The sequence below is a fragment of the Sceloporus undulatus genome, chromosome 2 (assembly GCF_019175285.1).
Source record: "Sceloporus undulatus isolate JIND9_A2432 ecotype Alabama chromosome 2, SceUnd_v1.1, whole genome shotgun sequence".
Classification (NCBI taxonomy): Eukaryota; Metazoa; Chordata; class Lepidosauria; order Squamata; family Phrynosomatidae; genus Sceloporus; species Sceloporus undulatus.
Genome location: NC_056523.1, coordinates 318,953,684 through 318,966,954, shown reverse-complemented (window position 1 = coordinate 318,966,954; position 13,271 = coordinate 318,953,684). Strand labels below are relative to the sequence as shown.

General features: G+C 44.1%; 1 protein-coding gene across 3 annotated transcripts in view; it reads left to right on the top strand.

The window, feature by feature from the left end:
• MAPK4 (mitogen-activated protein kinase 4) overlaps positions 1–13,271 on the top strand; it is a 121,846-nt gene that overhangs the window by 95,027 nt on the left and 13,548 nt on the right. For 2 of the 3 annotated variants that reach the window (XM_042455501.1, XM_042455499.1), the window contains one exon: positions 7,589–7,733. In XM_042455501.1, coding sequence (XP_042311435.1) covers positions 7,589–7,733 — 145 coding nt within the window. Of the gene's footprint in view, positions 1–2,415; positions 2,463–7,588; positions 7,734–13,271 lie in introns of those variants that run through there. The other variant, XM_042455502.1, reaches the window with a different exon arrangement.

Genomic DNA, 13,271 nt, shown 5'->3' with positions numbered 1-13,271 from the left:
ATAAAGCAATTTAAAATAAATGGGAATGAAAACAGGGTCTAAATGAATCGAGGTAATTTGCCCCTTTTAGTAATGGAAACAATGGAAAAAATTTGAATTATTCCCGGAACGTAATCCAAATCAGAATCGCGCCAATATAATCCGTTTTATCTGCCAAGTGGGAACGCCCCCTTAGAATGCTTCCAGGTAAGTTCATTTATGCTATTTAAAAAAAAAACCCTCTTCTTAGTCTGTAAGCATAGAGCAAGGATGGGGAAAGTTCATCCCAGGGGCAACATGTAATTCCCAGGGCCATTTTGTGGCCCCCAGGGGGTCAAAATAGATTTTCAAACAAATTTTAAAAACTCGTTTTCTTTGGTCCAGGATGCCCTCAAATGTACTCTAGGAGGCGTGGAAGGACTCCACCCCCCCCCCCCCCTTTGGGGCCCCCCCCCCCCCCCCCGGGGCCCCATTTTTTTTTTTGGGGGGAAAGCTTTTTTTTTTTTTGTTTTGAAATAATCTTTTCAAAAACACTTGTTGCTCCAGAATGCCTCCAAATGTTCTGTAGGGGATGTGGAGGCCATTTCAACCATATTGCTGCCCCTTGAGCCCCTCAGGTGGTTTGTGATGCTATTTTGGAATGCTGTTGGCCCTGGCTGGGCCATTTCAAACACAGGAAAGGAGGTTTTTTCTAACAAGAAATGATCTGAAAATTGGGTTCCAGATCATTTTATGCTGAAAAAAGGCATTTGCGGGGACTAAAATGGTCCAGAGAGCACAGAAATGTAGTGAAGTGTGTGGGGGGTATTTGAAGGTATCCCCCTCCCCCCAATTTTGTTTTAAAAATCTTTTTTCATGGGATACGGTAAGAATGATGCAGCCCTCTCAGGTCTTCGGCAGAGTATACCTGCCAACATTTCACGTATAAAAATGGTGACATTTGAGGCCAAGCAACAACATAATGTGCTCAACATAGCAATGGTTATTAATAAGCAAGAATGTATAAAAAGGAGAGGTAGCAGAAGTTTGCTTTTGCCTGAGTCTATGGGGAAAGGCATGATTCCACCCCTCCTCACTTCTCCCTGCTGTTTTGAATGCAAATTACTTTTGTACTTTGAACTCAATTTGCAGCAAATGTAGTAATCTGAGAACAAACAGAGAAAGTGAGAGGAGGAGAGAGAAACTGGGACATTTTAAAAGCATCTGAAAAAGTGGGATGCCAGACAATTAATGGTGACTGTACCTGCCAAATCTGTATAGTTGGAGGGTTTGGGGTGTATAGTCTGTCCCCTAACCACTAACTGTTGTGCACATTTTGTGTATGTGATAGCTATATCAGTACATGATGATATCTATTTGGACTGACATGATAAGCTATTGACCCAATGCAGATTTTGGGTGTTCCGCATATGAAGGTACAAGAAACACAACTAAAGCAATATGAACACAGTGTCAGTTTATCATGTTTTGCGAGGATGACGCTCTTTCAGCCATCCATGGCTTGAAAATATATATTTAAAAACAAAAAAAAAAAAAACCACAAAAGCAAACCTTGGTTTTGCCATTTTACTATGCCACTGTGTGTAATGGGATCTGAGCATCCATGGATTTTGGTATCCCATGGTGGGGTCATGGAACCAAACCCCAGAGGATACCAGGGCCCACTGTACCTGGAATCTGCAGGGTGATGTGAGTGTAGATTACACAAAACCAGGATGTGTAAGTATGTTGCAGATGAATACTTCTACTGCTTCACCTGAAATCCACTATGGAGGTATGACAAGAGAGTTGAGAGGCTGGGCATTGATTCTGGAAATGTACACAGAGAGGGAAATAGAAGTTCAACACATTTTCCCCTCCTGCAAGGATACTGGCTGGGTCACACAGCAGCTGTCACATTGCATTAGCTTGGGGAGTATTTCTCTCTGCAATGCCGCTTGTATGAGCAGTGAGAGATTGGTGCCTGTTTGTTCATCAAGCAACACTTCCCACGAGACTTGTGTGCTTGCTCCTTTTGCATGCAAAATGAGGCAAGTATTCATGCGCAGCAGGAATCCAGAGGCCTGTAGATTTGTTATCTGTGAAAAAGGATTTTAGAACATGGCAGTGTAATTTTATACTGCCATCACTCCTGGATATTTCTATTGTCTGTATTTGAAGATAATTTGCTCTTTTGGCTATTGAAAATCATTGTAAAATATAGTTGGCTAGATCAGCGTTCACATCCTCAGTCAGCCTGGAAGCTCACTAGGGACCCTCTCGCATGGGGTTAAGGCAGCAGCTTACCTTTCCTGAATCCAGTGCTAATTCTGGAGGCTGCAGAATCCTATCACACAGAAATCGCCACTGAATCGCTGCCCAGGTCCATCCCAGATGCAGCCCAGGTCCTGTAAGCCGCTTCCGTGGCCATTTTTATTATTTTATTTATTTTTAGACGTTGGAAGCTTACATTTCCAAATGCATCCCTGCATTTATAAATAAAGGTTAATAATAATAATAATTATTATTATTATTATTATTATTATTATTATTATTATTATTATTATTATTTAAATAACTTTCTGCATCATATCTATGCTGTAAATGCTGACACAAAAGGTATTGCTTTTTCATATTTTCTGAATCTGTGCTTATGGTACATGTCTTCCATCACTTGCACCCAGTAGCTTCATTATCCATAAAGAGTTTGTTGTGCTTTACCATGTTAAAGAGGCCAGGTCCCTGTCCCAAGAAATATTTTGTTGTTGTGTACCTTCAGGTCATTTCTGAATTATAGCAACCCTGAGGTGAACCTGTTATGGAGTTTCCTTGACAAGATTTGTTCAGAGAGTTTGTCATTGCCTTTCTCCAGTGCTGAAAGAATGTGATTTACCCAAAGTCATTCAGTGGATTTCCATGGGAAAGCAGGGACTTGAATTTTCATTTCCAGAGTCATAGTGCAACCCTCAAACCATTACATGAGACTGGCTCCCCCATGACATTTATAGTCTAAATATTTACATAGGCCTCTGCAGCTTAGTCCTAAATTGCCCAGAGGCACCAGATCATGTCTGATTTTGGAAGCTGAGAAGGGTCAGCTCTAGTTAGTGCTTGGATAAGAGACTGCAAAACAAATTCTAGGTGCTGTATTTCAAAGGAGGAATTGGCAAAACGATCTCTAAGTTTTCCTTGCCTAGGAAAACCCTATGAAATTCAGCTGGTCACTGTAAGTTGACAGGCGACTTGATGACACATACACATGCACACATGCTGCAGCTTAAGCTACCTATTTTGTTCAGTTCACCAACCAAGCCCTTGTTCTTGCTGTTCCCAACTGGTAGTGACAGCCTCCAAAATGGAGAAGCCTTCCCAAGTGTATTTGCCAGGTGTTTGCTTCTTTATCCCTTAGGCTCTGACAAGAACCTCTGACAAGATGTCATAAGGATCTATTTTATTATTCTGATTTATACTTTGATGTTGTATTGGTGTATTGCTTGTTTTTTGGATGGTCATTTATGCATTCTGATTTTAGTCATTCTTAAATTGTTGCTTAATTTCTGGCGCAGTGGTTAAATGCCTGTACTGCAGTCATTCACTCAAAACCACAAGGTTGCGAGTTCAAGACCAGCAAAAGGGCCCAAACTCGACTCAGGCTTGCATCCTTCTGAGGTCGCTAAAATGAGTACCCAGACTGTTGGGGGCAAATTAGCTTACTTGCTAATTAGCTTACTTGCTGTTCACCGCTATGATCTTTGGAATAGCGGTATATAAATAAAACAAAATTATTATATTTCCATAGTAACTTGTGAGATAAAATACACTGACTTATTCATAGGTTTTAATTTTGTCCTTTTGGAAAAATATGTTGGCAAGAGAATATTAAAAAGAATACTAAATTGAGATTCAGGCTGCAAGCTGTACTCTTTGAGATTTTATGGAGTTACTAAATAAAAATTGTTGTTGTTAAATACCTTCAAATCAACTTTGACATGGCGACCCTATGAATGAAAGATCTGCAGGTCACCCTATCATCAACAGCCTTGCTCAGGTCTTGCAGACTCAAGGCCGTGGCTTCCTTGATTGACTCTATCCATAGGTCTTTCTTTTTTCCTCCTTCCTTCCTAACATTATCATCTTTTCTAATGAATCATGTCTTCTTATAATGTGGCCAAAGTATGGCAGGCTCAGTTTAGTCATCTTGACCTCTAGACCCCTCTGTGTAGGGCTGGGAATTGTCACAAGGAACATCTTCCCTTCTTTGGAACAAATGCAGAGAATGACCCATTTGTGTGCCATTTTCTAAAAATATGTTTTTCTCAAAGTTATATGGGTATATTATGTGGGTATAAGAGAGCCAGGATGGTATAGTGGTTTGAGCATTTACGGTAACTAGGACTCTGGAGACTAGGGTTCAATTCCAACCTCAGTCATGAAGCTCAGTGGGTGGCCTTGGGCAAGTTGTATGCTCTCACCCTCAGGAGAAGGCAATGGCAAACCTCCTCTGAACAAATTTTGCCAAGAGCTCATGGCTGACTCAGCCTTGAATCCTTCCGAGGTGAATAAAATGAGCACCCAGCTTATTGGAGGCCATTAGCTTACAGTTGTAAACCATTTAGAGACTGCTTAGTGTGGTATGAAGTGGTATATAAATGAAGCTGCTATTGCTATGATAGGTCAGAAACGACTTGAAGGCACATAACAACAACAATCACAAAGATTTGATTGGAAATGTGTTGGTTACAGTGAAGATGGTTGTAGAGGCTGCTACTAGTAATGGAAGTCTAATGGATGATTGCATATGACAGACTGGCTCCAAAAAGGTCTTGTGTAGCTGAAATGGACCCGTTAACTGGATTAACACAGCTGTCAAATAGCAATGGGAAGAGATAAAAACTGTTCCAGAGACAGGACAATCACTTTAAGAGCTTCAGAGTATCTTTGTAATACTGTATATAGGGACAATCACTTTAAGAATCTCCACTGAGAGACATTTGCTTAGAGTCTATATATAATTTTAATGTTTACTGATTTTTTAAAAAGGAAAAAGGAAATGGCATTTGCTTGCAAGCCACTTTGAAGGCTAGTTGGTAGAAAAATTGAATATTAACAGAATAAAGGTGTTTTTGGCTGGTGCTTATCACGTGGTGTCATGTACATTATACAGTATGCCCTTGGCATTCATGGGGGTTAGGGGCACAAGACCATTGTGAATATGAAAAAATGTAAATACCTGTATGGAAAAAGCTCAGGACAGAGGAGTTGTGTACACATCTTTCCAAACTGCTCCATTCCTGTTGGAAGGGGGGAAAGCCCAGGATAGGAGGAAAACAAGAAGAAGGTGATTTGTCTTAAATGGCAGTGTTACAAGGTGTGACTGGTTTCACTGGGGTATGATGCTGTCACTATAGAGCAGGCTTTACAGGTGCCTGGTGCTCTCTTAGAGACCTATAAAATGATTCTGAAAGAGTATTTCTATTCTCAGCTGCCAGTAACTGTGTGCCCAGCAAATAATCCAATGGTAAATCCATTTTTTCTTCTGAGCTGTCAGTTAGATCTAATGGAATATCTGACACAGTGCCATAATTTACTGGGGAAATATGCACTCTTCAGTCCCTCTGCTTACACATCAGAAACTGCATACAAATCAGAAATGGACACAGAAATTCTGTTCTGGAGAATCTGACCTTAAAAATGAAAGCAAATTTCTAGCCCTTACGACTTTGGTAACATGCTTGGACGTATAAGGACTGTGCTTGCTGAAACTACAGACAATGCTACACAAGCTATGAAATTTACCACACAACCCTGGTTGTTAACCAGGGTGCAAGAGTGTCAGGAGAGGTGAAAAGTGCTCTCATAATCCCATGTGAAAATGACCTGGCTCTTCTACAGGTTATTTTGCACACTGTTGACAGAAAAGAGGCATTGTGTGATGAAGGCAGTTTGCTGTGATAACAGAGACGCTGTCAGTCTGACTAAAAAACACAGAAGAGTGTGATTTACACAGCACAAGTACAAAGGCAAAATAGGTAGGATCTCTTCCAACCTTGCGGTGCTATGATTGCAAAAGAAAAAAAAAAGTTTAGCCAAGCAAAGCTAGTCCTTTTGTTAGATGGATTGGCTGCTTGTTATCATTAGCTGGCTTTGAAGTTTGAAGATGCCTCATCCAATTCCTTCCCACTCTCCATCAGATGCCAAGGAATGGGTTCACTTACATTGTCTGCATGTGACAATGAAGAACAGCCAGCATGGTGTAGTGGTTTGAGTATAGGACTAGGACGCTGGAAATCAGAGCTAACCTACTTACCTATGGAAATCTGCTGAATGAGTGAGGGCAAATCGCACCCTCTCAGCCCAAGAAAACCGCATGATAGGTTTGCCTCAGGGTCACCATAAATTGGAAGCAACTTAAAGACACAAAAGAAGAACAGAGAAGAATAAACTGATAGGCAATTGCCGAAGTTCATTTCTGCCAAAATGCAAATGTTTGAGGAGCAGTAGTATCACACACGCTCCTTCATGTGTCACCTGGTGTGGTCTGAATCCCCTAGTGAGACCACTGCCTTTTGAAAATCATTGGTGCAAGAAAGGAGAGATCTCCATTCTGTTGATGAATTGGATGAATTCTTCTTCTTGAAAAGAAAGATAGCACTGCTGCTTAAAAATGACTAAAGAAAAGGCATTTGTTCAGCACATTTGGGTAGTCAGCATAATTCTACAAAGTTAGAGGTGGAAAAAACACAAGAGATATTATCATAGTAAATGCTCTATGGTTTTATGGAAGAAGATGAGAGAATCCTCTCTAACATTGAGTACTATTATCCTAATAACAGTAACGTAATAACAACAACAGTAGTAGCAATCACAGTTACATATATGCATGTATACATACATACTACATACATACATTGACTTTTGCTTTTGCTATGGAAGTAGCTATGCTTGAACATTCTCAGCTTCAGCACCTCCTTTCCTGTGGGACTGGTTATTCTGATGTAACTTGAACAGTTGAACTGAACTAATATAATAGAGGGTTGAAATGAGATAAAGCACCATATGCTATGTAATGGTCCTAAACCTTTTATTTCTTAAATAAAATTTGGGGTGGGGGAGCTTTTTTAAGAAATAATAGTTTTTGGTAGGGTTTTGAAGAAAGAAAAGTTTTTGGACTATCACATAACATGTGGGACACTGTCTCATTTCAATCTTCTACTGTGAATGCATGCTTTCCAGTTTTTTTGTTTTGTTCCAAAACTAGTATAATACAGAAAGTTCATAAACATTGCAACTTCTCCATCAGTTTATCTAGAATCTTAAAATCTTGCCCAGGCCGAAAGGTATATATATATTTGTGTACTGAGGACCAGTATGAGACACAGGGAAACTAGGTGACAGGGTTGAAGAAATAATGTGGAGTAGATAATGGGTTGTCTCTTCAGTGTTGTGATCTAGCCATTGTAGAAAGGCAAGAAAGCCAAAAGCTGATGTGGAAATGCATGCGGGTACTATTGAATGTATACCACTGAAGACAAAAGATGAATTCTGTTGTGCAGTTATTTGTGGAAATATCTTGGTAATTCATGGTAAAACTCCTTCCTCTGTATCAGAGATATCTCTTTTATTCCTTTAGGGTTACCTGTCAGAAGGCTTGGTAACAAAATGGTATCGATCGCCTCGTTTGCTCCTCTCACCCAACAACTACACCAAAGCAATTGACATGTGGGCAGCTGGTTGCATTTTAGCAGAGATGCTTACAGGAAAGATGCTCTTTGCTGGTAAGTCACTAATTCCTATCTTTTTAAAACCCTTTCTCTTCTCTTCCTGATGTGTGTCTTTGGAAACTTCCTGTATATTCTCATACCTATTTAAACAATACAGTATTTGGGAACTGCCAGTGTGCTGTATTGGTTTAAGGGTTGGATTAGGACTCTGAAAGATCAGAGTTCAAATCCCTACTCAACCATGGAATCCACTAGGTGACCTTGGATAAGCCACACTCCATTGAGTTTATCCACCATATCGGGCTTAAACGCTCCCCAGCGTGTTCTAACGGGGGCGAGCGGGGGCGTGCACGGAACGCGATGGGCACCGGATGGGGCCCAAAATGCGACTTTATCGCACGGGGGGACGACGACGCTGCCGCCACGCGTTCCATCGCGTCCCAATTCGGTTCCAGAGGGCGCCATTCTGGGAACTTTTTCAAAGCATTCCCAGAAATGGCACCCTCTGGAACCGAATTGGATGCGATGGGAATGCGCGCGGCAGCGGCGGCGGCCCCCGTGCGATAAAGTCGCGTTTTGGGCCCCATCCGGAGCCCATCGTGTTCCTTGGCGCCCCCGCTCGCCCCCGTTAGAACGCGCTGGGAGCGTTTAAGCCCCATGCGATAAACTTCAAAGTTATCTTTTTTTTTTGAGTCTTGGAGGAAAGCAACAGCATGGCCCTCTGATCAAATCTTGCTAAGCAAACCACATGATAGGGTCAACTTTGGCTCACTATAAGTCAGAAACAAACTTGAAGACACAAGTTTGGAAACCTATAGCATGTGAACCTCTGTAGATCACATTGTTTGTTTGTGGCATGCTGCTAGTGCTAGAAATCTTGTCATCCCATGTATAGTTTAAAAAATAGTAGAAGAAACAGAGAGTAGTGATCCCCATGATTTGGAAATAAAAAAATAAATAAAAGGCAACAGAGAAATGTTTTGCTTCTCAGCAGCAAAACTACTTGTCCACAAAACCAGCCCTTTATTGTGAACTGCCAGTAATAGGTCTGTTATTATTATTATTGAGCTTTATTTATATAGCGCTGTAATTTACACAGCACTGTACATACAATCTTTTATTAGACGGTTCCCTGCCCTCAGGCTACAATCTAAAAAGACATGACACAAAGGGGAAGGGAGTGGAGGATGGAGCCCGATGCCTTCTGGAAGGGCTCAGTTTTTGGGGAGGCCTGATGGATTGGCCCACCCCCTCTCCCTCAGACAGCCAGGATGAAGCCAGATGTTCACAGCACGGCCTAAACCAGGGAGGCAACGCGCCGAGGCCCGCGAGCTTTCCAGCCGGCCCCCACCTTCCTGCCGCGTCGATTGCAGCTTTTTGCCGCTCTGGGCACCGCCATTTTGTTTCTCAAAATGCAGTGAACTCTCGTGCACCTTTCCTGTGGTTGCGCGAGACTTCGCCACCATTTTGAGAAACAAAATAGCAGTGCCCTAGAGGTGAAGTCTGCTCGACCATGGGAAAAGTCACCGAGAGGCCCCTAGGGGCCTGTTGCCAGTCACTGGGGCCCTCCAAAGGGCTCTGGCGGCGGCAGCGGGTCTCTAGGACTTTTTTGCCGGCTTTTGACGGGGCCTGGGGCCCGTCAGGGGCTGGCAAAGGAGGGAGGTCTCCAGCGCTGGCCGGCCCGCTGGCTCTTTCCCGGCCTCTGACAGGGCCTGGGGCCCCCTCAGGGGCCAGCAAAGAGAGGGGGCCTGGCCCCAGAGGGTGGAAGCTCCGCCTAGGCTTGCCATATCCCGCCTCGGGGAGGGACTTTCCTGGTTGGGGCGGGTCCACACGGTTCCGCCCCCGGTTTGGCCCCGCCCCCGGGATTGCCCCACCCCCAGGCGAGATATGGCAAGCTAAGGGAAGCTTTCCCTCCCAGCTTGGGCCAAGGCTGCAGGGAAAGCCTCCCTGAAAGGGAGGAGTCCCTCCCTGCCTGGGCTCCGCCCCCACCGAGGGTGGGGCCCAGGCCAAGGGAAAGCCTCCCTGAAGGGGAAGAGTCCCTCCCCGCCTGGCCCGCCCTCGCCAAGGCGGGGCCCAGGCCCAGAGGGAAGCCTCCTGAAGGGGGGAGTCCCTCCCCGTTGGGCTCCGCCCCCGCCGGGGCGGGCCCAGGCCGAGAGGGAAGCCTCTCTGAAGGGAGGAGTCCCTCCCCACCTGGACTCCGCCCCCGCCGAGGGCGGGCCCAGGCCGAGAGGCCTCTCTGAAGGGGAGGAGTCCCTCCCCGCTTGGGCTCCGCCCCCACCGAGGGCGGGGCCCAGGCCCAGAGGGAAAGCCTCGGAGGCTCCTATTCAAATGCAGGACACAAAAAAAGTGTCCTACATTTGAAAATTTTGTCCTACATTTGTCCCGGTATGGAGGTCCTGATGAATGGCAACCCTAGCTCCGCCCCCAGCATGCAGCTCCACCCCGGAGGATTGAAGCTCCCCCCCCCGCACACCCCCCCCCCCCCCCCCCCCCGAGGGTGGAAGCTCCACCCCCAGCTTCGGCCCCCCGTTGTCTAAGGGACAGCAACCCGGCCCCCGGCTCAAAAAGGTTGCCTACCCCTGGCCTAAACTGTGTCAGATTCAAATGCAAAAAGAGAGAACTGTCTTCATTAATGCCTAGTCCTATATCTGATTACTTGACTTCCCCACTTAGCTATCCTTATTGCTCCCCTGGATCCATACTTTCTCACTATCCACAGCTATGTCAGAGATTTTAGTGCTTATACATCAGAATCAGGAGATCTGGTCATCAGCATAGTGGTGACAAACTATATGAATGCTGCCCCTTTTGTCTCCTTGTGGCCACTGCTTTAATTTGTTGTTGTTGTTGTTGTCGTCATGTGCCTTTGAGTCATTTCTGACTTAGGGCAACCCTAAGACAAATCTATCTTGGGGTTTTCATGGCAAGATTTGTACAGAGGAGGCTTGCCATTGCCTTTCCCTGAAGCTGCGAAAGTATGCCTTGCACAACATCATCCAGTAGATTTTATGACCGAGCTGGGAATTGTATCCTAGTCTCCAGAGTTATAGTCTATTACTCAAATCACTATGCCACATACATATGTATTTATGTGATTTCACAACTGAACCCCCACAAAGCTGGTGAGTGATAGCAATAGCTTCAGGCTTTGATGCATGTTTTGAACAGGTTTGGAAGTAAGGATCTTGACACTCAAGCATGTTGGACAGCATTTTGAGAAATGTTGTACAGAATCCTAAAGGATAGGCATCCATTTAGGTTGAGTGTAAAGTGATGGACCCTGCAGACTAGAAATCCTCACAATGGGTTCCAGGTAATGCCATAGCCCTTTCCCCCCCCCACCATGGCACCTTGTCAAGCAAGAGATAGGCTGCTGATCTTCTCTTGTTGCACTGCAGTATCTCTACTTCAAATTGCTATTATCTATTACTGCAACTATAAGCATCAGGTAAAACAAAGGCTCAGTTAGGGCTTTCCCTTGTTCTTTTAATCCACCAACTGTTGCTTGGGTCCTCAGTCTGAGTAATCTATCTCTGATATTCCACTGCCCAGCCCTAACCCTGTGCACCGCTGTCCTTTGACATATGCCCTTTCTGTTTTGGACACTGACTGTACTCTGTGCCCATCTCCTAATTAGAAGGGCCACATTGGATCAGCTGTTGGTCTTGTTACTTGCCAACAAGTTGACTTCAACTTACAGTGATCCTATGAATGAGACCTTCAAGAGCCCCTGCTTAGGACTTGCAAACTTAGCCCTGAGCTTTCTTGATGGAATCAATAACCCTTTCTTCAACTCTTATCAACAGAACATTCTGTTCACACAGTGGCCAGACAGCTGCCCATAGGAAGCCCATGGCTGCATCTGCACTGCAAAAATAATGCAGTTTGACATTGCTTTAACTATCATGGCTCCATCCTGTGGAATCCTGGGATTTTTAGTTTGTTGTAGCACCAGAGCTCTCTGACAGAGAAGGCTAAATATCTCACAAAACTACAGATCCCAGGATTCTATAACATGGAGCCATAGCAGTTAAAGTGGTGTCAACCTGCATTATTTCTGCAGAGCAGATATAGCCCACAAGTGGGATAGGAAAGCAGTTATGCCCTCCATTTAAACTGTACCCTCTGTTTCATTTCAAATGCTCCTCCTAAAATAGCAGAAACTTAAAGAAGAGATCTCAGGCAATGCCTAGCTAATAGATATTCTGGCCCTGGTTGTGGTGATTGCTGATGATCCTTTTTTGTTGGCTTATGCAACCCAAAAGCAGCATCTTAAGCAAAGCAGCCTTTTGAGTGCTACTGGGGAAGAAAGCAATTTGAAATACTGTAGATTTCATACTTTCATGAGAAACCGCATCTAAAAACTGGGAGAAAATATTCTTTCTTTTCATTATGACAACATGCTTTCAAGTCTCCTGCTAACCTATGTCCCTGGCGCTTATTAAGAAGAAAATATTCTTAACAAGAATAAGAGGCTTCCTCACCTGCTAGAAGGTTGCTGGCACAGTCTCTATGCAACAGCTGGAAAAGGAGGCCATTAATATTTATTCAGGCATCAAATGCACCCCCTGATGCCACTGAACAAATAAACATCCCTCCTTCTCAGTTTGACCCGGCCATCTTTCTTCTTTGCTATTATTATTGTACCATCACAGCCCATTATTTATTTTGCAAGGCTGCAGGATTTTGACACTCTAGTAAGCAACTGCGCACAGCTTTCTCTAAATATATAATAAGCTCCATTAATAATAGATTTCTAAGTCTTGGTTGTCCATAATAATGTCACCCAAAAGACCTGGTTGCATAGGCTGTGGTACCGAGCAGTGATGGCCAACTTCTTCAGCTTGGGGGATTGCTTTGTCCCCAAGAAAAAATGTTTGGAGATCTGAATCTGCCAATAGGTTCCACCAAAGATAGGACAACAATAGTTTCTCACTTTCTAACCTGTAACAAAATTTTGGCAATATGCAGTACTCCTGGTTCATTCTGCCAGAGAGCCAGTCTTCCCCTTCTTCAACATACTCTATTCTGTTGCAGAAATGGCATCAACTCTTTTTAATTTTCTTTCTACAACAGTGACTTGCAAGTCTGTGAACCCTGAGCATACTTGGTCCTCGCATTATTTTTGGAGTCCTCCCCCACACCTTGCAGTTAGAGCTTTTCCTTCAATTTTTTAAATATTTACACACCCCTTGAGGTGAGATCCAGGGTGACAAAGTGGTTTGAGTAGTGGACTACGACTCTGGCAACCAGGGTTTGATTCCCCACTCGGCCAAGTAACCCACTGGGTGACATTGGGCAAGTCACATGCTCTCAGCCTCAGGGGAAAGCAATGGCAAACCACCTCTAAACAAGTCTTGCCAAGAAACCCCCCTGATAGGGTCACCTTAAGTCGGAAATGAGGACCCTCTCAGCCTGCTAATACAGGTTGTGGGTGCATCTAGACTGTAGAAATAATGCAGTTTGACACCACTTTAAGGACTTTAGCTTGATCCTGTGGATTCCTGGGATTTGTAGTTGTATGAGGTCTTCAACTTTCTCTACCAAAGGGTGTTGGTGCCTCACAAAATTACAAATTCCAGGAGTCTGTTG